General features: G+C 43.2%; 1 protein-coding gene across 8 annotated transcripts in view; it reads right to left on the bottom strand.

Moving 5' to 3' along the window:
- Window positions 1-26,128, bottom strand: part of HHAT (hedgehog acyltransferase) — a 359,469-nt gene that overhangs the window by 326,921 nt on the left and 6,420 nt on the right. For 6 of the 8 annotated variants that reach the window (XR_007473259.1, XM_049701435.1, XM_033438077.2 and 3 more), the window contains exons 2-3: window positions 18,531-18,664; window positions 4,833-4,900 (exon numbers count right to left, since the gene is read on the bottom strand). Coding sequence is in view for 7 of the 8 variants with exons in the window: in XM_049701435.1 (XP_049557392.1) it covers window positions 4,833-4,900; window positions 18,531-18,621 (159 nt within the window). In the remaining variant the exon portion in view is untranslated. The remainder of the gene's footprint in view (window positions 1-4,832; window positions 4,901-18,530; window positions 18,665-26,128) is intronic. The other 2 variants (XM_049701442.1, XM_049701446.1) reach the window with 1 other exon arrangement.

Below are 26,128 nucleotides of genomic sequence, written 5' to 3'. Positions count from 1 at the left end.
CTGCCGATGCAGGGGACACGGGTTCGTGCCCCGGTCCGGAAGGATCCCACATGCCGCGGAGCGGCTGGGCCCGTGAGCCATGGCCGCTGAGCCTGCGCGTCCGGAGCCTGTGCTCCGCGACGGGAGAGGCCACAACAGTGAGAGGCCCGTGTACCGCAAAAAAAAAAATAATAAAAAAAAAAAGGAAAACAAATTCATGATAATACAACCCAACATGAGCTTCAGTCATGTCAGTTTGATTCAGAACCTACTATCTAGAAATATCAAGCAAGGAACATGACCACTAAAAAGTTTCCTTCATGTTCTTGGGACATCTAGCAAGAACACTAGGCAAGACAAAAGGGAACCACCAAACACCGAGACAGATGGCCAGAACTGGAAAGGCATCGGGCTCGACCTGTCCCTGGCCACACACAGGTTCCCAGCGCAGGACTGCTCCAAGAGGCCACTGGAGCCCACGCGGGGAGGCACTCTCAAGCCTGGAAAAAGATACATCACGAAACAGGATGCAAACGTCACAGCATATCTAAGCCGAACACTCCTTGAGAGCTGCACCTACGCAATCTCCCCCACCACAACTGGCGTCTCTCGGCAGAAACAAGCAGCTTTACACCAAAGGAATGATAAGACCCAAAGGTATTCCTGATTTGGGCTATAATCCTCCCTACCATCATCGGCAACCGGAGGACTGTGGTCAGACCCAGCAACCTTTCACTGTCCTAAGGGAAGCTTCCCCTTGAGTCACCATCACCCTGATACATTCGTCTCCTTTCCAACCACACTGAGCCCCTCTGGAAGAGCATCTTCTCTACAGATGACCTTGCCAAATCCCACCCATTCTGTGGAGCTCAGCTGAAGGTCTGCCCCCAGAAGCAGTGTGGGATTGCTTGTGCCCACGGTGGTCTCTCCCTGCTCTGACTGTCAACACTGTCCCACTCGGCATTCATGTACATGCCAATCAAGGTGAACTTAGGACTGATGCATTTTACGCCAATGTTGCCACCTGGCACAGTGTTACTGTCTCCTGCAGTTAAATTCAGCAAAATACTCACCTACTCTGTCCCAGGCACTGAAGATACAGGACTCATTAAATCCCAGCCCTGCCCCTGTGAGATTCACAGTCTGGTGGAGGATGGATACTACAAGATAACACTGTACAAATATATTTATCATAATAGGGTACAAGATTCAATCCAAAGCATGACTACACATCACCCTGTTCATCTCCTTCAGATCATTTAGCTCAATCTGTGGCTGTTAACGTTTATTCATTTACTTACTGTTGGTCTGTCCCCACTAGGAGACACTGGGACAGGAAGTTTGTCTGTCTGGTTCACTACTATGTCCCTAGCACTCCACATGGACTTGGGCACAGAAACACATGCGTTAAAAGCTGTCTTTGTGGAAGGAGATAAAAAGAGAAACAGAGAAGTGTCAGGAACTAGGCACATTAAAAAGCCCAAGTTAAAGGTCCACGCAATGCTTCCGTGATAGGAGACACCTGGGCTCAGATGTGAAGTGTGAGTGAGGACCAGATAGGGAAGAGGTGGAGCACGATCCAGAGGAGGAAACAGGATGAGCAAAGGTAAGAAATGGCCAGGTCAGCATGACAAAGCCCTTAAATATGACTGCAGGCCAGCCGTTCTCAAAGAGAGGCGGTTTTGTCCTTAGGGGGCATGTGGTGATGCCTGGAGACATTCGTGACTGTCATGACTTGGTGCTACTGGCACCTACGAGGTGGAGTCCAGGGATGCTGCTGAACACCCTACAATGTACAAAACAGGCCCCCAAACAAAGGAGGTCAGCAGTGCTGAGGTTTAGCGACATTTAAAGGATGGACTGGTCGGAGGACATAAAAGCTTCCTTCTAAAGTTCACAATTTCTACTCATGCCTAATGTCACCTTTTGATTAGAATTTAGACCAGAATAGCGTTTGCTTGCCACCTCCCATAACCTCCAAAGGAAATACTCAGAACCTATTAGGTTTCTGTTTTAGCTGCAATAAGACTTTCAGCAGACATCCATGAACCTCCTGTCACTACATATGGCCCCGGGTCTATTTTATGATCTTCACCAAGGACACAGAATCAATTTCCTTCATCTGTTGGCTATCCACCCTGGCTCATCATTTTCCCTCTAAATTCTAGGACTCCAAACTACTCATCCCCTATGCAGGGTAATGAGATACAGAAAGATGAGGACAAGAGGTGCTCAACACCATCAGATGAATGGATGGAAGGATGGTCAGCAGGACAGAGGAACAGAGATTTTTCCGAATAGAAAAAGTCCTTGGAGCTTTTATCTGAGCCTTGTGCACTGTTCCACAAAGGCAGGGTCGACCTAAACGTTGACATCCACTGCCTGTGCCCATCACCACAGGGGGCTGTCATGGAGAATGCACAGAAGAGGTCATGTCCCCAGGATTCTGAAGCTTTGGCAGGGAGTCAAGCAGCTGAACGTGATGGGGTGGTGGGAGCTGGGAAGTCAGCGGAGACAAAGCCCCTTTGTCTAGAAGTAGCAACACCCAGCAGGGCTGAGCCTGCAACAATGAAATCCATGGGAGCTCCAAACCTGTCAGGGCCTGATCCTCGTTCAGCTTCTCATACTGCCTCACAGTTGCTTCTCTTCAGCGAAAAGTCTCTTAGTCTAAAATGAGTTTGCTTATTTTTGCCCCTGGCAAACAATTCAGTATTATCTGAAATGCCTGAATTATGACTCTAAAATTTTTTTTAAATCACCATTTTTTTTCTGTTGTAAGAGATCCAGTAGCAGTATATTTCTAAAGAGTAGATCCCAGACACTCACAAGGGCTATCTGCTGTTGTAACCAGAGCAGGACCCAATGGGGCCTTCCCAGGACAAACCCCCCCCGCACTGTCCTCCGCCTGTCTCGTCTGCAGAAAAACTGTAATCAAAGAGTAAGTTTAATCAGAGAAGTGAGAAAATGCAAAAGCAAAGGAAAAAGTCAAACAAGGCAAAACGATAATAGTTTAGCCATTAAACAAAGTCAAGGACCTTTAGTTTCTCCTCAGGGGCTATAGATATATTCTGAGCCGTATCCTTTGAGCTGTTTTGCAGATACTGAAACCCCCACCAGGTGGAAGAAGTTAACTATATGCTGCCCACAAGCACGTAGACCCCAGACCAATCAGAACCAGAAGGTTGATGATGTTGACTCCTGGTTGTCTCACCACCAACCAAGAATGTCCATGAGCTGATCACGCACCTTGCAACTCTCTCCTCAACACATAGCCCCTTCCTCTTTTCCCTATATAATTTCTGAACAAAACTTGGGGAGTTGGTTCTTTGGGACATGAGTCCACCTTCTTGCCAGGATTGACAGCTACCTCAATAAAGCTACCTTTCCTTTTACCCAACACTTATCTCTCAGTATTGGATTCCTGAGCGATGAGCAGCTAAACCTGAGTTCTGTAACACTGTGACAACTCAAGTTCCACTGTGACATAAAGCTTCCCAAATTTCCTCATCTCTGAAGTGGGCACATTACACGTCTTACTAATAATCCTAAAAAGGGCTTATTTAAATCAGAAACATTTACAAATGGATTCGATGTACGAAAATTAAATTTATATCCAACTTTTCATGGAAATGTCTGGTGGGCAGAACAACTGGGAAGAGCATCATGCAGGGCAGGACATTCTTCCCAGCCCCAGACAAACATGAACCATGTATTTAATACAGTGGCTCTGTACAGAGCCAGAGCTGGAAGAAGAGGGACAGGTTACCCTAGAAAATCAAATGGAAATGGAAGCCAGTTTTCTTCAATTCTAAGTAAGATCTGTAACTCTCAAAGTAGGAAGATATCAATACAGGCAGTACCCTGTTTGGAAACGAATTGTCTTCCAAAGTTCATTTGTAAGTCAGGTGCTCCGAACCTGGAGTGCAAGCATCATTCTATGCCCCAAGCCAACCAACAAAAGCTGATTAAACTTACAATATACCTGGCACTCTACACACTTAGAGCAAAAATAGTAAAAAGCAATGGTGTGATATCATTTTTTTAAACATATCCAAATGCCTAGAAAAACAAATACACATCTCCTCACTAGGGTTGACCTGAACCCAAACTATGAGCTGAAGCTGGACGTCATGTGGTCCAAGTCATTACTGAAGTGGGGTCCTGGAAAACTGAAAGGGGAAGAATGAGAAAAACTCCAGACTCAAGAGGAAAGGGGTTCTGGTGGGACACAGAAAGTAGTCTAACATCTTGCAATCAAAAGAGGAGGGTCTGGTACCTACCCATGACATACTCTGAAGAACAGAAGTGCTAACCGTCACCACTAGGAGAGCAACAGCGGCCACCCTGCCAGCGATCTAAGCAGGCACAATGAGCTGCAGTGGAGGATAAATGGCCCGCTGCCACCCGGAACCAGGGAGCAGAGGGGCAGGGGATTCCCAGCATGCTCTGCAGGGTGTGGACGGCCAGGGGCAGTAGAGGCAGGAAGGAAACAGTTCCACAGTTGCCATGAGTTGGTATAGGGAGTGTCCAGGAGCCACATTTGACTCCAATAGCTATGGCTAGGTCAGGAAGGAACTTCCTAAACTTTACAGAAGTGAAATCTGCATGAACCAATAAGGTTACTGATCCACATCTCTAGTATTTTGAGAGGAGAACATGGGATGAGATAAAGACAAAGCACGGGGAATGCCTTTCTCTACACGGCACACTCGCACCTTTTACAGCAGGAAAGGTACTTAATGTCCAGTCGTTGCTGAGTACTATGGCTGGGTCAATGCCAAATACAAAAGTGATGCAAAACACTGAAACCGGGTTTGAAAATGGAAAAGGTTTATCACTGATCCACTCTGTACCTTCTTTAATCCTCCAAATAAAGTGTCAGTGTCCAGGTCAAATTCTTGGTCCAGTTCCTCTTCATGTTCTGACAAGAAAAACAGTGTGCATTAGTCACGAATCCAAATGAAACTGGGCTTGGTGTAACAGGAGAGGTACCAAAGGAAACTGGAATACGTCCTGGAAAAGCTGCCCGTGGACTGAGCTACAGGCATGGAAACATGTCACACTCCTTCATTTCTGTGACCTCATTTCCTGGAAATACATGGTGGGGCTGATGGAAATGTCCCTTTAATTTGTCATAAGCGTCACAAAAGGAGAGGGATTAAGCGCAAAAGCTTCCAGCACAAGGAAGCACAGGAGGGATGAGGGCAAATGCCCCGCTTGTACAGATGGTGAAAAAAATTTTTAAACAGACCATGCCACAAAATGATGGTGATCATAGCCCTGTGATATAAAGCTAACAAGATTATTGATGGAATTGTATAATGGTAATATATGTGCTTATAAGTAAACAGTACAATTGGTTTAAAACAAAAAATATTTTAAAATCTTATTCAAATACTTCCTAAGGGTGAACAATAACCAGGCGCGGTGTGAAATAGTAGGAGTAACGCAGAACACGATTGGCAAGACTTTTGCTCTCCTGGGACTTACTGTACACTGGATGAGAGAGACAAACAAATAATAAGAAATTACAATGGTGCTGAAGAATGCCATGATATGGGAGGTAAGGAGTGCTGTGGGGGTTGAGTCTGGGGTGTCTATTTGATGTCAATAGGCAGCTGGATGGGCATGGACAGAGCTCAAAACAGCGCCTCAGTTGGAGGTAAAGACTTAGGAGTCCCCAGGGTAGTAATGAAGCCTCCAGAATGACTGAGATCACCCAAAAGGGCACAGACTGCATAGACATAGACAAGAAAAGAAAAATCCAGTGCTCATCGGACCAACAAACATACAAAAAACACAGAGGACCACAAAGGAGCTACCCAGAAAGATCAAAGGAAAACCAGGAGAGAGTGCATCACTAAAACATAATCGTGAAATGATGCTGGTTTCAGAGTAGGATCAAAGGGCAGATTTACACACACTAGATGCAAACAGCACCCCCAGCCTCAAACCCCAGGCAACACTGCCCCCAGGAAAAGCACAAAAGGGAGGCTCATCGAGTCCTGGGGCCCCGTGTGCCACAGGGCGCAACTCCAGGTCACATTCACACTGAATTTCTTAAGGTCCAGGAGGTGCTGTGGCTGTGTGTGATTGCCCTGGTCCTTTCTGTTACAGCTGCACACAGGCCACGTTGTGTGTGTGTGTGTGTGTGTGTGTGTGTGTGTGCGTGTCTGTGTGTGTGCGCTGTGCTGTACACAGACTCAAGTTCCAAGGGAACAGCCCACAAACAAGCAGCAAGCTATTACAATCCAACAAAGTAACAGGTCTCTCTGAACACTAACAAAAACAAGGGGGGAACCTCTCTGCTTTCCTGCCTCCTCTGTTTTGGCTTCACTTTCCTACAAAGTGCAACCTCCAGAAACAACAGAATTATGCAGAATTGAAACAAAGCAAAAACGTGAGTGCTTCTTTTTTAAAAGGGTACATTCCAAAGCCGTGAAGTTTACAAGCTAAGCAGCTGACTCCCCCAAATTAGGACACATCTCCCTCTAGTGGGAAAGAGGAATCGTATGCAGACATGAGAATTAAGATGAAATCCTGTCTGGCGCTGTCCAGTGGAAATACTATCTGAGACACATTTATAATTTTAAAGTTTCTAGTAGCCACACTTTAAAAAAATAATTTTTCAAAGTGAAATTAATTTTAGAATATTTTATTTACCCTAATATGTCCAAACATTATTTCAACATGGAATCAATATTAAACAATTATTAATGAGTTATTTTACATTCCTTTTTCTTACTAATTCTTCAAAATTCCATGGACACATTATCCTTACAGCACATCTCAATTTGAAGTGGCCACATTTCAAGAGCTCATTAGCCACGTGCGGCTATAGCAATGGACAGTATGGTTCTACACCAAAACCCTCCCTCAGCTTTTGGAGAATTCCTACCAATCACCCTTCTCTGATTTCTTGACACAAACAAATGCTGTATGACGTACATTTAAATTACAACTTAGATCCTTTCATGATACTTTGGTGATCTCTGTCTTCAGACCGTCTTGAATTAGCTGAAATGCATTGCTATAGAATTTGGTAGAGTTCTACCAAAGTTTGGTTGAATTCTACCAAATTTGGTAGAATTTGGTAGAACGGAAGCTGAAAAACTGTAGCAGGAGATCTTTCCGTGAAGGGTGACGACCCTCAGAACTTCTCTGATTATCCTGCTTAGGTGAGGGCCCCACACCCTCACCCTTTGGGCAAGAACGAGATTTCATCATAACTCACATTCCCTCAAGCAAGAGGACGCTGCAAATGGAGAGAAGCCTTCTCTACCTGAGCACTTTTCTCTGCACCACACGGGCCTGACTGTGGGCAGAGCCAGCCCTTTCTTCTAGGTGCCCTGGTTCCACTTCCCCAAATTCAGCGCTCCACAAAACTGCCTGAGAGCAGAGAAATTAAGCAGTTTCTGCTGATGAGCCCTCAATACTACGTCAGCTGTTGATTCTTCCCCTGCCCTTCACCACCAACCACCACCCAGCAATGGGATACATCAAAGCCCCATTCCACCTGCTGAGTGAGAGGGTTCGCATTTCAATCGCCAATGAGCTGTGGTGGTAAACCATTCACTTACAGCCTCTAACCTACCTACCCTTTCACCCTCAACAGTGTGATGGGAAATCAATTCCGGTGTGGGGTAGGGGTAATTAGAGGGAAGGGGAGGGAAACACACACACACACACACACACACACCCTCGTCTGATACAAGCCACTGTCGGGCACATGCACACCCAACCGTGGCCCAACTGTCCTGCTGTTTCTATGCATTTGAAAAATTCCAATCAGCTCCTATGGAGTCTTTATTTCTCTAGGAAGCCGGAGGATAGAGCAGACCGTGGTAGTAAATGAGAGTGGGGGAAGGGAGCCGAAAAGATGGGCTTCTAAAGGTAAGAGAATTTAATAGTAAGCAACTCTCAGATATGCACAGGTACATGATCACACACAAGAGGGAAGAAAAGGTGCTGGGTTTTCCATGAGATTCTTGAAGTATGTGGGCTCCTTCTCTCTTCTCTTCCAGTTCCCACTCAGGGAATAGTAAAGTGGTTTAGAAATAGCCCAAGCAAAAACAAATCATATATGTAAATAGGATGCAAAGCGATATACACATAAATGACCTTCAAATCTCCCTGAAAGAGCTGCTCATCTGCGACTCCTTAGGAATTCTGGGGTCTATCAAGGCAGGCCACCAGGCACACAGTTTGCATGGGAATCCTTAGGGCTGCCTGGAGAGCCAGAAGCCCCAGACTAAGATGGAAACGCTCCAGTAAAGAAAAAGCCGTAAGCTTTGACGCAACACAGAGCAAAGGCTGGGGGAGCAGGGGGCCTGAGGAGTGAGGCGCTGTAGAGTCTAACACTGAGGGTTGCCTTCAAGTGCCCCCCAGCCCAGGGCCCGTCCCGAGTCATTGTGAGAGGTTAATCACGGGCTTTAAGAAAGCAGACTCTCTGGAAGCCAACAAGCCCCTCCCTTGAGGATCAGTGTCAATCTAGGAAGAAAACACCAGTGCAAGCCTGAGAGGAAGGGGTAGGCCAGGAGACTTGGAATTCCAGTAGGAAGGCAGCGACTTGACGGTTTCCTATGACCCTGGCCATAGGTAACATGGAAAAAAAAGATCAAATATAACACGAAGCCCTGACAAATAGAACACTCGGAGTCTTAGCTGCACCACAGCACAATTAATGCCGGCTATCTAGACAGGCTGTCCAGACCTTGCCCCCTGCACTTGGGTCCTTTCACAAGGCTGTATTAACTGAAGGGCCCCTAGTGGTTCTGTCCATGGGCAGCCAGCTCACCAGGTTCCAAGGGCACCTGTACAAACACAGGACTGGTAGCCTTTGTTTCCCTGCCCTGAACTGGGGCCACCAGATAAGTAACCAGCCATCTTGCAACCAAACTCCTAATCACAGAAGCAAGTGGGAAAAATTACCTCCGGATTGACAAAGACTGTCCCCTGTGACAGGTTAGTATGTTGCATGAACGACATAAAAGAATTAATCCATAAATGAGCTGCTATAGCCTTTTCTCATAAGCTGGGATTAGTGACAAGTGATAAGAAAAGGCATGTAAAGGAACAAACAAAAGTCAAAAGATGAATATGCTCAACTATATTTGCATCCCACTTTAAGAACACCTACTAGAAAAAAAAAGAGAAAAGAAACTGGAGGCGGCAATTCAAATGATTTGCTCCATATCTGCTTAAATATCAGGGCTCTCTGGTGTCACAGAGTTTATTTAGAGAAACATTAACTGCTTGTCACTGAAGATTAAAGAAATGAAAATAAAATACCTGTGAAATAAAAACTCAAATCAATGGAAAGCACAGTTCCTTTTATAAAAATGTCTCTAACTGCAAATTTTCAGGAAGATAGCTACTCCATGAAAGGTGAGCCTGGGCTCTGTAAAGCCAAAAAGATCTAGGGTGGCTGCTGTTCATCAGAAAGTAATCACAGAGAACAGAATAATGGGAGAATTTATAAATAAATCCAAGAGCTTGTTCTTCGAAAAAGAGAATCAACCTACCAAGTAGACAAAATCTTTTTAAATTTCCTAAAACAAGGGACACACGTAGAATTCAAAACATTTTAAGAACATGACATACAACCGTACATTAATACATGTGAAAATTTCAATGAAATCGAAAAATATAAATTACTCACACTGACTTAAGAAGAAAAGCTACGTATACCAATAATCCTGAAAGATACTGAAAAGTTTTCGATAAGTCTACTTCCAAAGAGACTCTGTGGCTAGACAAACTTACAAGCGAATGACATCAAACTTTGATGCCGACGCTTCGTATACTACTTAAACAGTTCCATAATATTGGCGGAGTCAGTGGGGGAGCTTCCCCATTCATTTCAAAAACTTAACAGAATGCTGATACTGAAATCTGAGGATGAAACAATAAAACTACAGGCCAGTTAATCTCACTCAGAAATTATTAATATTTTTTAAACACAGAAACAATCAGTGTATTTAAAAATAGCATAGTCACAGTAGGTTTCTTGTAGGAAACCACATGAACTATATTGGAAACATGATTACAATATCAATAGGTTGAGAAAGGAAAACTATGTAATCATCTGAATAGATACTTTAAAATGGATAAAATTCAACATGTATTGCTGATTTTAAAATTTTAGTAAAAGGGAGCTAGACATATTCCTTAACATGTTTTTTTCCCAAAGAAAAGCTTATTCAGCGTTTCACTAATGGTAAAACAATATACGGCTTTCCATTAAAGTTAGGGATAACAAAATCAGGACAGCATTCTTTTCCAACTAGTATATTGTTCTAGAAGTCCTGGCTAAGTAATAATAGATGAAGCAAAACCATTATCATTATGTGTGGATATTATCTAAGTACAAAAACCAGGAGAACCAAATGATAAAAGCCAGTGGAACCCTAAGAGAATTCAATAATTTTTGGAACATAAAATAGAGAAACCAAAATAAACAACTTTACTATAGACCAGAAATAATCAGCTAGAAATTATAGAAAATATAATTGGAAAGGTTCCCAATTATAAAACGAAGAAAAAGACTTACAAATAATCTTAGGAATTTTAACAGGGCCTATTATGAAGACAACCATGAACTTTTTTTAAGGGAAGTAACAGAAACCTTGAGAAAAAAATACCATACTCCTGGATGCAATATTATAAGATTGTCAATTATTTACAAATTAATTTCTAGGCTTACTGTAATTCTGATTAAAACCCTAATGAGATTTTTTTGGAACCTGTCAATTTCAAATGTATCTCGAAGAATAAACCAGTAAGAATAGCTAAGAAAAGAATGGAAGTAAAGAACAAGGAGTGGTAACTTACTCCACCAGATATTCAGACATTTAAAAAGCAAAAATAATTAAAACAGCACAGTACTGATGTAAGAATTAATTGAGAAATCAATGAAACAGAAAAGACAGCCCCCATACTGTGTGTGTATGCATGTGTGCATATCCATAAAAGAATTTTGTAGATATGATAATTTAGTACATGATCAAGACTACATTATAATTCAATAAAGAAAGACTTATTAAATAGTGTTTGGTTACCTATTTGGGAAAAAAAGTAATTTAACTCTTCACACTTCTTATCAATATACCAAATACATACGAGGTGGATTGAAGAATAAAGGCTAAACTTACTGAGACTACAGTAAGATGGACATTCTCCAATAGAAAACGTGTTAATTGGCACAGCCTTCCTGGAGAACAGTCTGGGTTTATCTATCAAGAACCTTAAAAACATTCATGTAGTTTGACTCTATACTTCCTCTTCCGGACATCCTTCTGAGAAAAACAATCAGGTACGATAAAACAGTACAAATAGATTCCTCACAAAATAGATGAGCTAAGCATTCAACTCATGAAGTTGGAATGAAGGAACAGAGCAAACCCAAAGAAACAATAAGGAAGGGAATAATCAGATAAGGGCAGAAATCAATGAATTGGAGAACAAAAAGAAACAATTGAGATATCTAACAAAGCTGAAAAGATTAATAAGATCTCTAGCACAATTGATCAAAGGAAAAAAAAGTAGGACGGACGGAGTGAAGGAGAAGATGTAAATAACAAAGTATACAATGAGAGAAAAGCCAACTAGAGAAACAACAAATTTTTTCTAAGGTAAGTATTACAAACCACAATATACTAATCAAGTTGAAAACCTCCATAAAATGCATAGATCGCTAGAAAGCTACAAAATGTCGAAATAGGTACAAGAAGAAAGAAATTTTGAATATAAATCAATAGTAAGCTGAAACAGTAGGCCATGACTTCCCTTTCCAGATGCTTTTCCAGGTGACCTCCTATCACCAATGGTTTTCACTGATGAGAATTCAACTGTTTTCATTCCAAGAACTGCATTAAGCTGATATGAGCAACAAAAATACATAGCCCTCTTTTAGGCAGAGGCATTAATTCTTTCAAGGTTACTGCATGACACATTGTATCTTTCCTCAAATTAAGTGCAATCAGAGAGACATAAAAGTATTTCTACATGTTCTAAACCATAAGACACAAACTTAATGTAGCAGGTTTGGATTAGCCACAATACTGCAGAATACCAGGGGAGAGGTCACCAAGCATAGAAGATCACCACTACCACCACCACCCCACCCCCAAGCATTTCCATATGACTTTGACATACTCTATGTAGACTCTTGGAAGAGCTGAGTGGAAGAAGGGCTGTTCTGTTCAGTCCCTGCTGTGGATTTACCAAGAGATCCCTTGTGACTAGGGCTGTTATAATCAGTCTGCTGCTGTCCCTAATGGTCAGACCACCCTGCTACTGCTGATGGGGAAGAGAGCAGCGAATGAGATGCCTGCTCTGTGCCCAGAGAAAGCAGCCGTGTAAGTGCCCACCCGTGGCATTCCACTTAACAAATAAGTTCTGAGCCTCTAGTATGTTCTAGGCCCTATATTTGCTCCAGAAACAAACACCCAAAAAAGTTCAAAGAAGAGACAGTTTTCCCAGTGGATCTACTTCCATAATTGGGTTAAGTGGCACTTTTTCCTGAATCAGATAGTAAGATGTGGAGCCAAAGAAACTCAACATTGCGTTAAACACACTTTGGCAAGGCAGGGGGATCTGGCTTCCATGAGCTGAATGGAAAAAGGAATAGAGAAATAAGACACTTCTTGGGAGCGGCCACTTTGGCAATGGTATTAAGAGAAAAAGCCTGAAGGATAAAAGAAGCTCCAGGCTAGGGTGTGGTCAGTAATAAATCAAACAGGATGACAGCCGCTGGATCAACTGAGATGCAGAAAAGTTCTGTATTCTCCACAGAAGGATCCCCTCCCACCTCCATCCCGGTAGCTTTCACCACATAAGAAGGAAAAATTTTGTTCCAGTGGGATAAAATTTTAAGGTTTGAACTTTTACAGTATAATGGATAAAAGGGCTTCTCCTATAAAGCAAGCTGCTTTAGGAAATTAAATTATCAATAAATACGAGTGGCAGAATAGAATAAAATATTGGTCTAGAGTTGGACAAACCTGTTCCATTATTTATTAGATGTGTGGCCTTGGACAAGTTATATTTTTCAACCTCAGTATCCCCATCTGGGTAAAGAAGTATAACACCCATTGTGGTAGAGAGACTCCAAAGTTGGCCACTATCAATTCCTTGTCTCCGTGTCTATGTGCACTGCTCCAGCCATAAAAACCCATAGTCCTTCCTCCCCTTGAATCTGGACTGGCCCTATGATTTGCTTTGACCAATAAGTGAGGCAGAAGTGACCTACGCAACTTCCCAGATTGGGCTTTAAGAGATCTGCAGTTTCTGGTTTTACACGCATGCAATACTCCTTCTTCAAAGCCACGTGGAGAACCACATACAGAGAGCCACAGCATTCCAGTTGACAGCCTCCAGCTGAGCTCTTGGCTGATAACCAGCCATCTTGGACGCTTCAGCCTAGCTGAGCCACCAGATAATTGCAGCCCAGCAACAGCACACAAAGCAGAAGAACTGCCCAGCTAAGTCCAATCCAGATTAATTAAAAACAAAGTCTCACAGAACATGAAACTCCATCCATGTAATCCCTCAAAACAACAGGCCAAAGAAAAATTACATGAGCATATCAGTAGATGCACAAAAAGCATTCGAAAAAATCCGACACCCATTTATGATTCAAAACTCCCAGTAAACTAGAAATAGAGAGGACCCTCCTCAACTGAGTAAAGAACACCCACAAAAACCTACAGCTAACATCATCCTTAATGGTGAGTAACTAGAAGTTTTCCTGCTCAGATCAGGAAAAAGGTAAGGATGTTCCCCCTCATCACTCCTTCTCAACACTGTACTGGAAATCCTAGCTAATGTAGTAAGAGGAGAAAATGAAATATAAAGTATACAGAATGGGAAGGCGGAAATAAAACTGCCTTTGTATGCAGATAACATGATTGTCTATCTAGAAAAACCAAAGAATCGACAAAAAAACTCCTGAAATTAATAAGCAATTATGGCAAGGTTGCAGGAAACAAGGTTAATATATAAAGGTCAGTCGCTTTACTATATATCAGCAATGGGGCTTCCCTGATGGCACAGTGGTTAAGAATCCGCCTGCCAATGCAGGGGACATGGGTTCGAGCCCTGGTCCAGGAAGATCCCAGATACCACGGAGCAACTAAGCCCGTGCGCCACAACTACTGAGCCTGTGCTCTAGAGCCCACCAGCCACAACTACTGAGCCCATGTGCTACAACTACTGAAGCCTGCGCGCCTAGAGCCCATGCTCTGCAACAAGAAAAGCCGCCACAATGAGAAGCCCGCACACCACAACGAAGAGTAGCCCCCGCTTGCTGCAACTAGAGAAAGCCTGCGTGCAGCAATGAAGACCCAACGCAGCCAAAAAATAAATAAACAAATATATATCAGCAATGAACAAGTAGAATTTGAAATTAAAAACAACAGCACCCCCCAAAATGAAATATTTAGGTATAAATCTAACAAAATATGCATGTTATATATGAGGAAAACAACAAAACTCTGATTAAAGAAATCAAAGAAGAACTAAATAAATGGAGATATATTCCATGCTCATGAAAAGACTCAATATTGTCAAGATATCAGTTCTTCCATACTTGATCTATATATTCAATGCAACCCAAATCAAAATCCTAGCAAGTTATTTTGTATATATCAACAAACTGATTCTAGAGTTTATATGGAGAGGCAAAAGACCCAGAACAGACAACACAATATTGAAGGAGGAAAACAAAGTCGGACAACCAGTACTATCCAACTTCAAGACTTACTAAAAAGGTATGGTATGCAAGACAGTGTGGTATGGGTAAAAGAACAGACAAAGAGATCCATGCAACAGAATAGACAGCCCAGAAACAGACCCACATCAATATACACAACCAATCTCTGACAAACAAGCAAAGGTAATACAGTGGAGCAAAGACAGCCTCTTCAACAAAAGGTGCTGGAACAAATGGACATCCACATGCAAAAAAAAATGAATCCAGACACAGACTTTACACCCTTCACAAATGGACATCATAGATCTCAATGTAAAATGCTAAACTATAAAACTCCTGGAAGATAACATCAGAGAAAATCTAGATGACCTTGGACGTGGCAATGACTTTTTAGATACAACACCAAAGGCATAATCCATGAAAGAAAAAAATTGATAAGCTGCCTGTGTTAAAATTTAAAAGTTTTGCTCTATGAAAGACACTGTAAAGGGAATGAGAAGACTAGCCACAGATTGGGAGAAAATATTTGCAAAAACATATCTTATAAAGGGTTATTATCTAAAAGATACCAAAAACTGTTGAAAATCGACAGTGAGAAAATGAACAATCTGATGTTAAAATGGGCAAAAGTCCTCACCTGACAGCTCATCAAAGCATGTAGATGGCAAACATATGAAACTATGCTCCACAATACACATCAGGGAAATGCAAATTAAAACAATAACAAGACACCACTACACACCTATTAGAATGGCCAAAATCTAAAACACCAACAACACCAAACGCTGACAAGGATGTGGAGCAACAGGAACCCATTGCTGGCGGGAGGGCAAAATGATACAGCCTCTTTGGAAGAAAACTGGCAACTCTTTGGAAGAAAGCTGTTTATAAAAATAAACATACTCTTAACATACAATTCAGCCATTGCTCCTTGGTATTTACCCAAAAGAGCTGAGAACTTATGTCCGTACAAAAACCTTCACATGGATGTTTATAGCAGCTTTATTCATAATTGCCAAAACTTGGAGGCAACCAAGATGCCTTTAAGTAAGTGAATGAATAAACTGTGGTACATTCAGACAATGGAATACTGTTCATCACTAAAAAGAAATAAGCCACCAAGCCATGAAAAGTCATGGAGGAACCTTAAATGCATATTAAGTGAAAGAAACTCACGTGAAAAGGCTACATACTGTATGATTCCAACTATAGGATACTTTGAAATAGATAAAACTGGGAATTCCCTGGGGGTCCAGTGGTTAGGACTCTGCACTTCCACTGCAGGGGGCCCAGATTCGATCCTCGGTCAGGGAACTAGGATCCCACAAGCTGTGCAGGGCGGCCAAAAAAAAAAAAAAAAAAAAAAATTTTTTTTAAAAACTGAAATAGGTAAAACTATGGAGATGGTAAAAAGATAAGGGGTTGCCAGTGGTTAAAGGGGAGGGAGGGATGAACAGAGCACAAAGGATTTTTAGGGCAGTGAAACTACTCTGGATGACACTATGATGATACCAAGAATGCACCCTACTATAAACTGTGGACTTTGGATGATAATGATAAATCAATACAGGTTTGTCAATTGTAACAAACTGTATCAACTCTAGCGCAGGATGCTATAGTCAGGGAGGCTGTGCTTGCCAGGGGGCACTGAGTGCATAGAAGCTCTTTGTATTTCCTGCTCAATATTGCTGTGAACCTAAAACTGCTCTTGAAAAAACAGTCTATTTAAAAGGAAAAGAACCTCGCAGAACAGTGAGAGATAATAAATGGCGGTAGTTGTTTTAAATCACAAAGCTTCAGGATGGTTTGTTAGGTAACAATGGACAACTATCGCACCCATTTTATGGAAAAGACTGATGATTAACAGCTAACACCCATTCTTTCTTTCTTCCTCTATAATAAAACCCTTTGGTTTAGCTGGGAAAAAGATGGCCTCCCGAGCAAAGATTACATTTACTAGTTTCCCTCATTGTTGATATGGCCACGGACTAGGTTCTAACGAACAGCGCATGAAAGAATACGACATAAGCAACTTTCAAGGTTATGCTCTAAAAGAAGAGAGGGTCTGCCCTCCCCCTTCCCTTGCACGCTTCCTGCTGGGAAAAAAGCGAACATGGCAGCTGGAGTTGGAGCAGCCACCTCACGTCATGAGGTGGAACCATATGTCAGGGATGGCAGAGGAACATAGTAGAAGGAGCCAGGGTCATGGATGCTATCCAGACACCATACCAGCCCTGACCACAGTTATTCTGGAGGCTATGTTTCTGCAGCCAAGCCTATCTTCTAAGTAACACACCATCTCACAGGGCTGCTGTAAAGACAGAATGAGACAGGGTACATAAAGTACCTAACATGGTGCCTGACAAAGACCAGGTGAGTTCCTTGCACATGGGCCCTGAGAGCTCAGGGAATGCATCTACTTGGACAGCCTTGACCAAACAGTCTTCATCTACTTATTTATTTATTTATTTATTTATTTGCGGTACGCGGGCCTCTCACTGTTGTGGCCTCTCCCATTGCGGAGCACAGGCTCCGGACGCACAGGCTCAGCGGCCATGGCTCATGGGCCCAGCCGCTCCGCGGCATGTGGGATCTTCCCTGACCGGGGCACGAACCCGTGTCCCCTGAATCGGCAGGCAGACTCTCAACCACTGCGCCACCAGGGAAGCCCCCTTCACCTACTTTAGATGGTCAGTCTCTCCCATGGCTTTGAGTGGGACATATGTAGAATGTGGGCAAAGCTGATCCCAGTGCCGCAAATCAGTCCCAGTGATCCACAGCGAGGCAGCTGCTGGGGGCACAGCACTGTCAGCTGTGCTTCCCAAAACCTACCTTTGCCATTTTAAGTGACCACAATTACTTTCAGCAAACTCCCCTGCGTTCAAGATAAAGTCCAGACTCCTCGGCCAAACGAATACACAATGTCATTCACAATCTATCTCGCTCTTTGATCTAAGCTCAACTCTTACCGCTCTCCCTCCCCACACTACACTCCAGCCCTCCTGAGTGGTTTGGGGTTCCCAGATCATGCTGTGTTTTCTCACACCCCAATGGCATTGCACATACTGGTCCATTTGCCTGCAAACACATCTCTGTCCACAGAGCCTCTGCCCCTTTCTCTACTTGGCTGACTTCTGTTCTTCCTTAAAACAAGGCTCACCATCACCTCTAGGAAACTGTCCCTGACTACGGAAGAGCTCACTCATGGACCCTCCAAAATTCTTTCTTCCATTCTTCCCCAGTATGGGAAGTTTTATGTAGCACACGGCCACCAAGCTAACGACAAGATTTCCCAGCCTTCCAGCTGTGGCCAGGGAACTCAGTGCTGGCCAACTGGTGTGAGCAGAAGTGACAGGGCAATGTTTATTCCAAGCTGCCCTTAAAGGAAAGGAGGGTTCCCATGCCCCTTCCCATGGGCTGGCATGAGGACTTGGTAATGAGTCCTCTTCAACATGTGCACAAAAGCACTGTGGACAGCAGAACAAGAAGAGTAAACAGTCCGGGCCTCCATGTGTCTGAGAGGAGTAATGGCGAGAGAGAAGTTAAAGAGATTACTGCTAATTATGAATGCAAATCATCTCCATGGCCTTCAGTAGCCATTGAATCAAACCTTCTTATTACAGAAGACCAGCCACAGGATCCCCTAAAAGATCCAGGATTAGGGTGGAAAACTCCACGACTCAGGTCATTGATTCAAACTGTCCAAGACAGGAGGAAAGCAAAGCAGAGCTCAAGTCACCCCGAGCCCATGAGGCTACCTTCCTGAATCTTCCACCTCTGAGCACTCCCTCCTCCATCTTTCTTTCTTGATACAAGTTTAGAAAAGTTGGGGCCTTACCTCTGGAGACTTTGTAAACTTCATAGAAAGAATAGAAGTGGAAGCCTAGGGAAGCAAACAGGTAAAAAGACAGTTCCCATCGGGGCAGCATTGCTCCTTGTGACAAAGGGTCCCGTGGCCCACGCTGAGAGTTTCTAGGAAGAGAAACAGAAATAAAAACATTAAACCATAAACATGACACTAGAGGACAGAATCTTACTTGTTCTCCCAGGGACCCATCACTATTCAAGGGGATACAGACATAACCCTCCTCCTATCACACCTCCTCCTGCCATGACCTTATCCCACCTGCATCGCATCGCATCACACACACACACACACACACACACACACACACACACACACACACACACACACACACACACACACACACACACACACACCCTGCCTGCCCAGGGTGGGCAGGTCTTTCCTTATGAGTTCCCACAGCCCCCCATCTGTCTCCCATCACAGTGTACACCAGACACTTCTGTTCTCATTGCCTGCCACACCTGTCTCCCCCTGTGGAGTGGACCTTTAGAGAGTAGGGACCATGATCTCTGAGTCCCAGCACCTAGCACAGGACGTGGAATGTAGCAGGAAAGGACTACTAAATGTTCCACAAATAAATAATAAATTATTATTCAAAAGCCTGCATAAAAGAAAAGCACGAATCATCTCCAAACCTCTTCTAAGCCAACAGCATTAACCTCCTTGTTCTCCCCTTCAAATGTCATCCCACAGTTGCTTATAAGAATGGATTAATAAAGCCACTCTGTCTTCCATCTTCTGGGCACTTCTTAAACAGAAGTTAATAGCCTACTAGTTGCCCACCCTGTATATGCAAGCTCCCTTCTTACACAGTAATTGAATTTCTATCTGAACACATGGTTGCTGAGCTCGACTCTACAGTGTATTCAAGTGTGGACATTTGAATAGTTCTGGCTCTGAGGCTGTGGTCATCCCCTTCCTGCTGGGTGGAGTTGGAACAGCCACCTTTGGACCAAGAGGTAAAAGCCACATAGAAAAACAAGACAGAGGCGCCTCGGTCCCTGACTGCATGTACCACCCCACCTCAGCCCCACCCCCAAAACTGCCCTGAACCTCTTATATCTGGACGATTACATGAAAGAGAAATGCACCCCCAGGATATTTAAGCCTGTGCTGTTCTCCATCTCTCTGTTACGGCTGCCGTGTCTATATTCTAAGTAATAAAGCAGGTAACAGAAAGTCCTAAAATGCTGTAAATTAAATGATCAGTTCCCAAATAACAAAGAGTTAATTAAATGTAAACCCTTTTATGGCCCTCATTGCTTTACTTAAACCTCTCAAATATGTCTCACTGTGGATGTCAAATTAAAACAAGAGCAAAATTTTAAGCCCCAAGCAAGCATTTCTATTATGTGACAGTAACGCCAAAAATCAGAATTCACACGTGAGCTCGTTTTACCTTCACAACAGCCAGGTGAAGTAGGTGGAGCAAGGGAGGTAGGCATTTACAGATGAGGAATGTGAAGCACGGCGAGGTCACACAATCAGAAACAACTGAGCCAGGGCTCAAATCCAGGTCTTGGGACCATTGGGTCCCCACCCCACTGCTCAGGTACAGCCACCAGCCCCATTACTGCCAGTTCACAGGGTTACTTGTCCTTAGGGCCTGGCTCAGAATCTTCCACACACAAACTCCTTTCTTCAGGCTACAGGGAGATGCAGCAGGAAGGGATATAAACTTTAGCTTTTGTAATAGGGAAGAACAAATCTGACTCCATGTTGGATCTGTTTTGTTTAACTTTTAACCTTTGTATTCTATTGCATTTGCTACAAGTTAAAAATATTGCCTATAGCCTGAAACATACAGGAGAGCCCATTCTCAAGGCTCTGACCTTTAATGGTATAATACTTTTTCGTTCATATAGAGATAAAAAGTTGCAGGACGGAGAATAACATTTGTCTTGTTGGAGGTTCACAGGAACATCATAACCATCTGACCTACATGGACAGCTGCAAGAACAAAGGATCCTGACAGTAAGATGTTTGCAACAACCAGCCATACCCTCTCTCCTTTCACTATAAAAGAAACCTGAATTCAAATTCAGGTAAGATGGTTCTTTGGGACACTAGTCCACCATCTTCTCAGTCTGCTGGCTTTCCGAATAAAGTTGCTATTCCCTGCCCCAACACCTTGTCTCTCAATTTATTGGCCTGTTGTGTGGTGAGCAGTACGAGCTTGGGCTCAGTAACACCTTCATAAAATATGAGGACAGAAATCAGTGGTCCTAGAACCAGAGGACCCTCTGGTCATTACCTAAAAGTTGCCAAGCCAGTCTAGTCTGAATTTCTCCTGCAGATCTCCTAAAAAATCCAGAAGCAGCCACTCATGCTCTCAATCCCAAGCTCTCTAAGCCCTAGTACTCCAACAATGCCTTCTCAGGTTGCCCTACTACTTTTCAGAGCCACTTCTAACTTCATACATTTCTAGTCACACTTTATTTTTAAATACCTGGCATCTCCTAGAATATGTTAAGATTTCTTTCTGGAATTTGTAGGAATATAGTCATTTTCAATTTACTGGGAAGTGAATTTCAACCTCTGGGTTTCGTATTGTCTCTCCTTTCCAAGGATGTTGGTATTACTATATTGGATGACCTCCTCAATTAGCAAAGAGCTGAACCCCTCTTGAAATGCTACTAAATTTGAACATAAATAATCTTGGAGATTAAATCAAAGTTCCTGAAGCCCTGCTCTTTTGAACCTTTTCATGGACATTCTCCTTCTAGGACAGTTCCCCTGAATTAGTGACTTAACTGTCAGGACACTAGAAAACTCAGCGTTATAACATTTTCCTTTTTGACGCTGCGCTTAGCTACAGTGTATATGTTTTGCAGACATATACACAAAGTTACATAGTAATAAACAACAAAGCAGCAGGGCTGTGTCCTCATATCTAAAATCTGGGGACTGGACCAAATAGCCTCCTGCTGACAGCGTATCAGGGAGAGATGCATCAGGGAGAGATGCAGACCTAGGGTAGCCTCCTGCTGACAGCGTATCAGGGAGAGATGCATCAGGGAGAGATGCAGACCTAGGGGAGACCGGGCTCCGCCGCTGACTGGCTGAGGAATTTAAGTGGATCACAACTTTCCAGATACGTTTCCTCATAGAGTTATTGAATGGATTAAATGTAAAATGTTTACCCAGGGCCTGGCACAGAGCAAGCACTCAATAAACATTAGCTAAGATCTGCCAGAAGGACCAGTTAGTAAATTTAACTCATCAGGAGCTTACCTAGCCAGAGCCCTGGTTTCCTTCCAGAATTGATGACAGCTAACTGACCTTCCATGGGGAGAGGGGGTGAGCATCCTACCTGCCGCTGGGCCTTCTTCAGCTGACCGGCATCCCCAGAATTCTCTCCAGTTTCTCATCCCCATCCTCTCCCCACATTCGACCCAAGGCCACCCCAGACAGCTAACAAACTGTCCTTGGGAGCCACCTGGAGAGCTTTCTGACCACTGTCTCTTCTCACCACCTCTTTTCTTAGCCCCAAAGGAATTATATACAGTCCTCACTTTTCTTGCCTCATCATTCACAATCCCAGGAATGTGACCTCAAAACACCACCACCACACAGACACCCACCTGTCCTTCTTAACAGATCTTTCTTCCTTAATACTTCTTTTCAACTCTTGTCCACTTATCTCAAGAAAATTCCTCTCCCCAGTGTTTTCCCCCCTCCCTGTTCACTTCAGCTGTGCACTCAGAGAGCCAATCAGAGTAGATATGTTTTAAAGGATTCAATGACACAACACAAAGCTGTACCTTTGGGAATGTAACTAGAACTTTTTTTTTTTTAATGTCCAAACGCATAAACGTTCCTAAAAACTCTCTCAGAGACTTCTCAAGTTTCCATGTCTCATTTTCTAAACACGCTTATGTTCTTCTTTAGGCATAAGCTACCACGATGAAATCAAAGAAGCCCTTACTCAAATGTGTAAGTAATGCCTCTTTTCTGTTTTTCATGCATAAGATTCAGTCCTGCAGCAACATTATCAGCTAAGTGGGCATCCATTCGATAGCCTAGAAACTCGTCACCATTTGTAACATGACTTCTATAGGAAACAGCCAATCTACAGCAACACAGCCTGTTTTTAAGTAGGAGACTACCTGATCGATCTATATAAAGGAGGTTATAGTACTGATATGTGAGAGCTAAGGAGGGTTGCTGGGATGTCTGATGGGGAACATGTGTCTGAGAACACTTCCACTTTGGTGGGAATACTGGTCAGGACTGTGAGGAAGAAATAAATGGGGACAGTTTAGGAGCCAAGTGGCGGAGGGTCTTAAACATATATGATGACAGGCTCGGATCTGATTACGTGAAGAAATCTCAGGCTTGTGAGCCAGCACATTTAATTTTTTCAGGAAGAAGCCCCTTGACATAGCAGTAGAGACTAAAGGCAGGGAGGTCAGCGATTCAGGCTCGCGGTGGGAAGTGGAGAGAAAGTGCTGGAACCAAGCAACAGAGAGGAGGGAAAATTAAGTTGCACCTGACACCAAGTTAGTCCAGGAGGCATTGGGGGGGGAGAGGAAAATGAAAGACATAAAATAGCATCTCCAAAGCTGTCTAGACTACAGTGTCTCATAGCTGAATATTATTGATGAAAGTGAGAAACGGGCACAAAGTGAAGACAGAGAAAAAACGCATTTAAGATTAGGTCTTGGAAGAAAATCATAGCAGAGGTTTCCCTGGGATTAGGGGAAAGAAGTCAAACTGGAGGAACAAGATTTCTCTACCCCCATACTGGGTATAAGAGCCCCAAGCTGGGTATTTCCAAAAAGTATTATATTTATCTGGGAACTGTAGAACTCAAGCGGCCCACATAATAAAATCTTAGCTGGAAAACGGCAAGAATTCCTCAGCTTAGAGGGATTTTTCTATACTGAAGCAATGTACATTTGCATTCACATTGTAATTTAACATTCCACCTGCTTTCAAAGATGCCATCCACTCTCATTCTCACCAGGAGGGCTAACTGTTAGCTCTTTTTTCAGGAATCAGAATCTTGCTCAGAGAAAAGACAGGATCTGCCCAAGGATCCAGAGAAGCCAGCAATGGAGCAGAAAAGAGAACCCAAGTTCCCAACTCCCACTCTCTTAGGTAGAAATCCTGTTCTTTACTCTTGGCAGAAAAGTATAGCTCACTATGCCAGAGCCTGAAGTGTGCATACACATAACTTCTGTAAGATGCTTTTCCCCAGTAACTTCCAATATCTTTTCAAAAGTCTTTTATCTGGGCTTCCCTGGTGGCGCAGTGGTTGAGAGTCCGCCTGCCGATGCAGGGCACACGGGTTCGTGCCCCGGTCCGGGAGGATCCCACATGCCGCGGAGCGGCTGGGCCCGTGAGCCATGGCCGCTGAGCCGCTGAGCCTGCGCGTCCGGAGCCTGTGCTCCGCAACGGGAGAGGCCACACAGTGAGAGGCCCGCGTACCACACACACACACACACACACACACACACACACACAAGTCTTTTATCTTTAGTGTTGATAAATACAACACATGGATTCCAACACTCCCACATTAAATTCTTTTCTGCTCCTCACCCTTGATATTTAGCGCTAAATGGGCTATCACCAAACACTCCCACGCACCAGAGGACTTTAAAACGGCACTCGCAGCATGAAGCTAACAATCTCCAGTGCCATCACCATCATCACTCCCAACTAACTACACTGAAATTTTTCTCTGAGTTTTCCCAGAGTTTAGCAACAGCTGTACTACAATAAGTAGTATTTACAGATTACCTATGCTGAGAAAGCACTTTACAAGTATTCTTTCATTTAATCTCCATAACAACTCTTTGAGGTTGGTACTTCTGGTATCCTCATTTAACACAAAAGATAACCAAAGCCCAGAAGGATCAAGAAACCTGCCCCAAATCACACAGCTAGTAAGCAGCAGAGCTTAGATTCATACTTACCAAGTCTAATTCCAGAGCCTTCTCTCACCCACCTCCCTATTCTTACAGAGTTCACAGGATTCATTTTTTTCAACATCTATGACAAAATCAATTCATTGGGAAAGCTAGAAGATAATATAAGCTATATACATGCAAAAGAATTTAAAGTTATGTATAACGTAGATACACCCCAGGAAGAAAATCAACTAGATGTACTCAAAATACACATGAAACATCTAACTCGTACGTTCCTTAGAAGATTTACTGAAGAAGACAAACTAAACCAAACCAATTTACCTCGGAAATAAGAGGGGAAAGTCAGGAGTTATATAGAGGTAAGGACTGAATAAAATGGAAATAGTTCTAAATTTAGGAACAAATGAGCACTCTGGAAACCACAAAGTAATAACGTAAAAGGAACTCATGCCCACTGAAATGACAATGGCTTTGAAGAAAAGAAAATATAATAGTAGAGCAATATTCTAGCACATCTGGAAAAGATGTTAGGGGGCTTTTGCTCTTTACCAGGTAGAATTTGATGAAACCTATTTTGCAGAATATAAATTACATGACTTTCACCAGGAAAACCAGGCCCAGATTCATCGTGTCTTCTCACAGTACAGTGTTCTCCAAACCCTGCTTAAGAGTCTTACAAAGAGTCTTATTCTTCTACCCACGTGATACTACGGAGAAACGCTTTTCCACACCCAGAAGCCTTCACCAACGCACTGGAATGATCAGCTAGATTGACGAGGTCCATTGGGCTGGGCAAAAGTCTAATTACAGAATATTTAAAAATACATGTCACTACTTCTAAATATGCACCAAATGTTATGTATCACTGTGCAATGAACTATCCCGAAACACAGTGGCTTAAAATAACAAGATCTATTCTCTCTCGTGATTCTATGGGATGGCAATCTGGGCAGTTCTTCTGCTGATCTCACCTGGCATCACTCGTATGACTAAGTCACTGCATGGCTCAAGGAAACTGGGGAGGACAACATGATCTCACCCACATGCCTGGCATTTTGTGCCGGCTGTCAGCTAGATGCCTTACTTCTCCTCCATGTGGGCACTCATCCTCCAGTAGGCTGGACCCTTCATAGCATGGTGGCTTCAGGGTCTTAAAAGAACAAAGGCAAGAGGTGCAAGGTCTCTTAAGGACCGGTTCCAGAATTCAAAGAACATTTTATTGGTCAAGAGCCCAGCCCAGATTCAAGTGGGAAGAGAGAACAGCTTCCATCTCTTTACTGGAGGAACAGCAATGGCACCTAAAAAAGGGGCGGGGACGTAGCTTACCATACCAGTATGTTAGAACTCCTAATAAATAAAATCTGGAAAGTTAGTGGGAAAACTACATCTCATAGTAGGTCTTTATTACATAAAATGTCACAAAGGTTGAGAGAGATGTATATTTTAAAGAATTACGTTCTCAAATCAAAATTTCAAAATCAATATTGTCATCTGGTCTAATCTCCAGCCAGTTTGGGAATTCCTTTTACAATAACCTACCTGACCACTTCCAGCAACACTGCAAGGCAGGGAAACTCTGTTTCGAAGAAGTTCTTATTGTTATCATCTTTTTTTTTCTTAAACTGAGTCAAAATCTGCCCCTCTATTTCTAAAAAACGTTCTGCTACTAGTCCTATTGTACCTGCAGGA

The sequence above is a fragment of the Orcinus orca genome, chromosome 1 (assembly GCF_937001465.1).
Source record: "Orcinus orca chromosome 1, mOrcOrc1.1, whole genome shotgun sequence".
Classification (NCBI taxonomy): Eukaryota; Metazoa; Chordata; class Mammalia; order Artiodactyla; family Delphinidae; genus Orcinus; species Orcinus orca.
The sequence above is the reverse complement of the archived record's forward strand: the minus strand, read 5'-3'. Positions and strand labels throughout refer to the sequence as shown.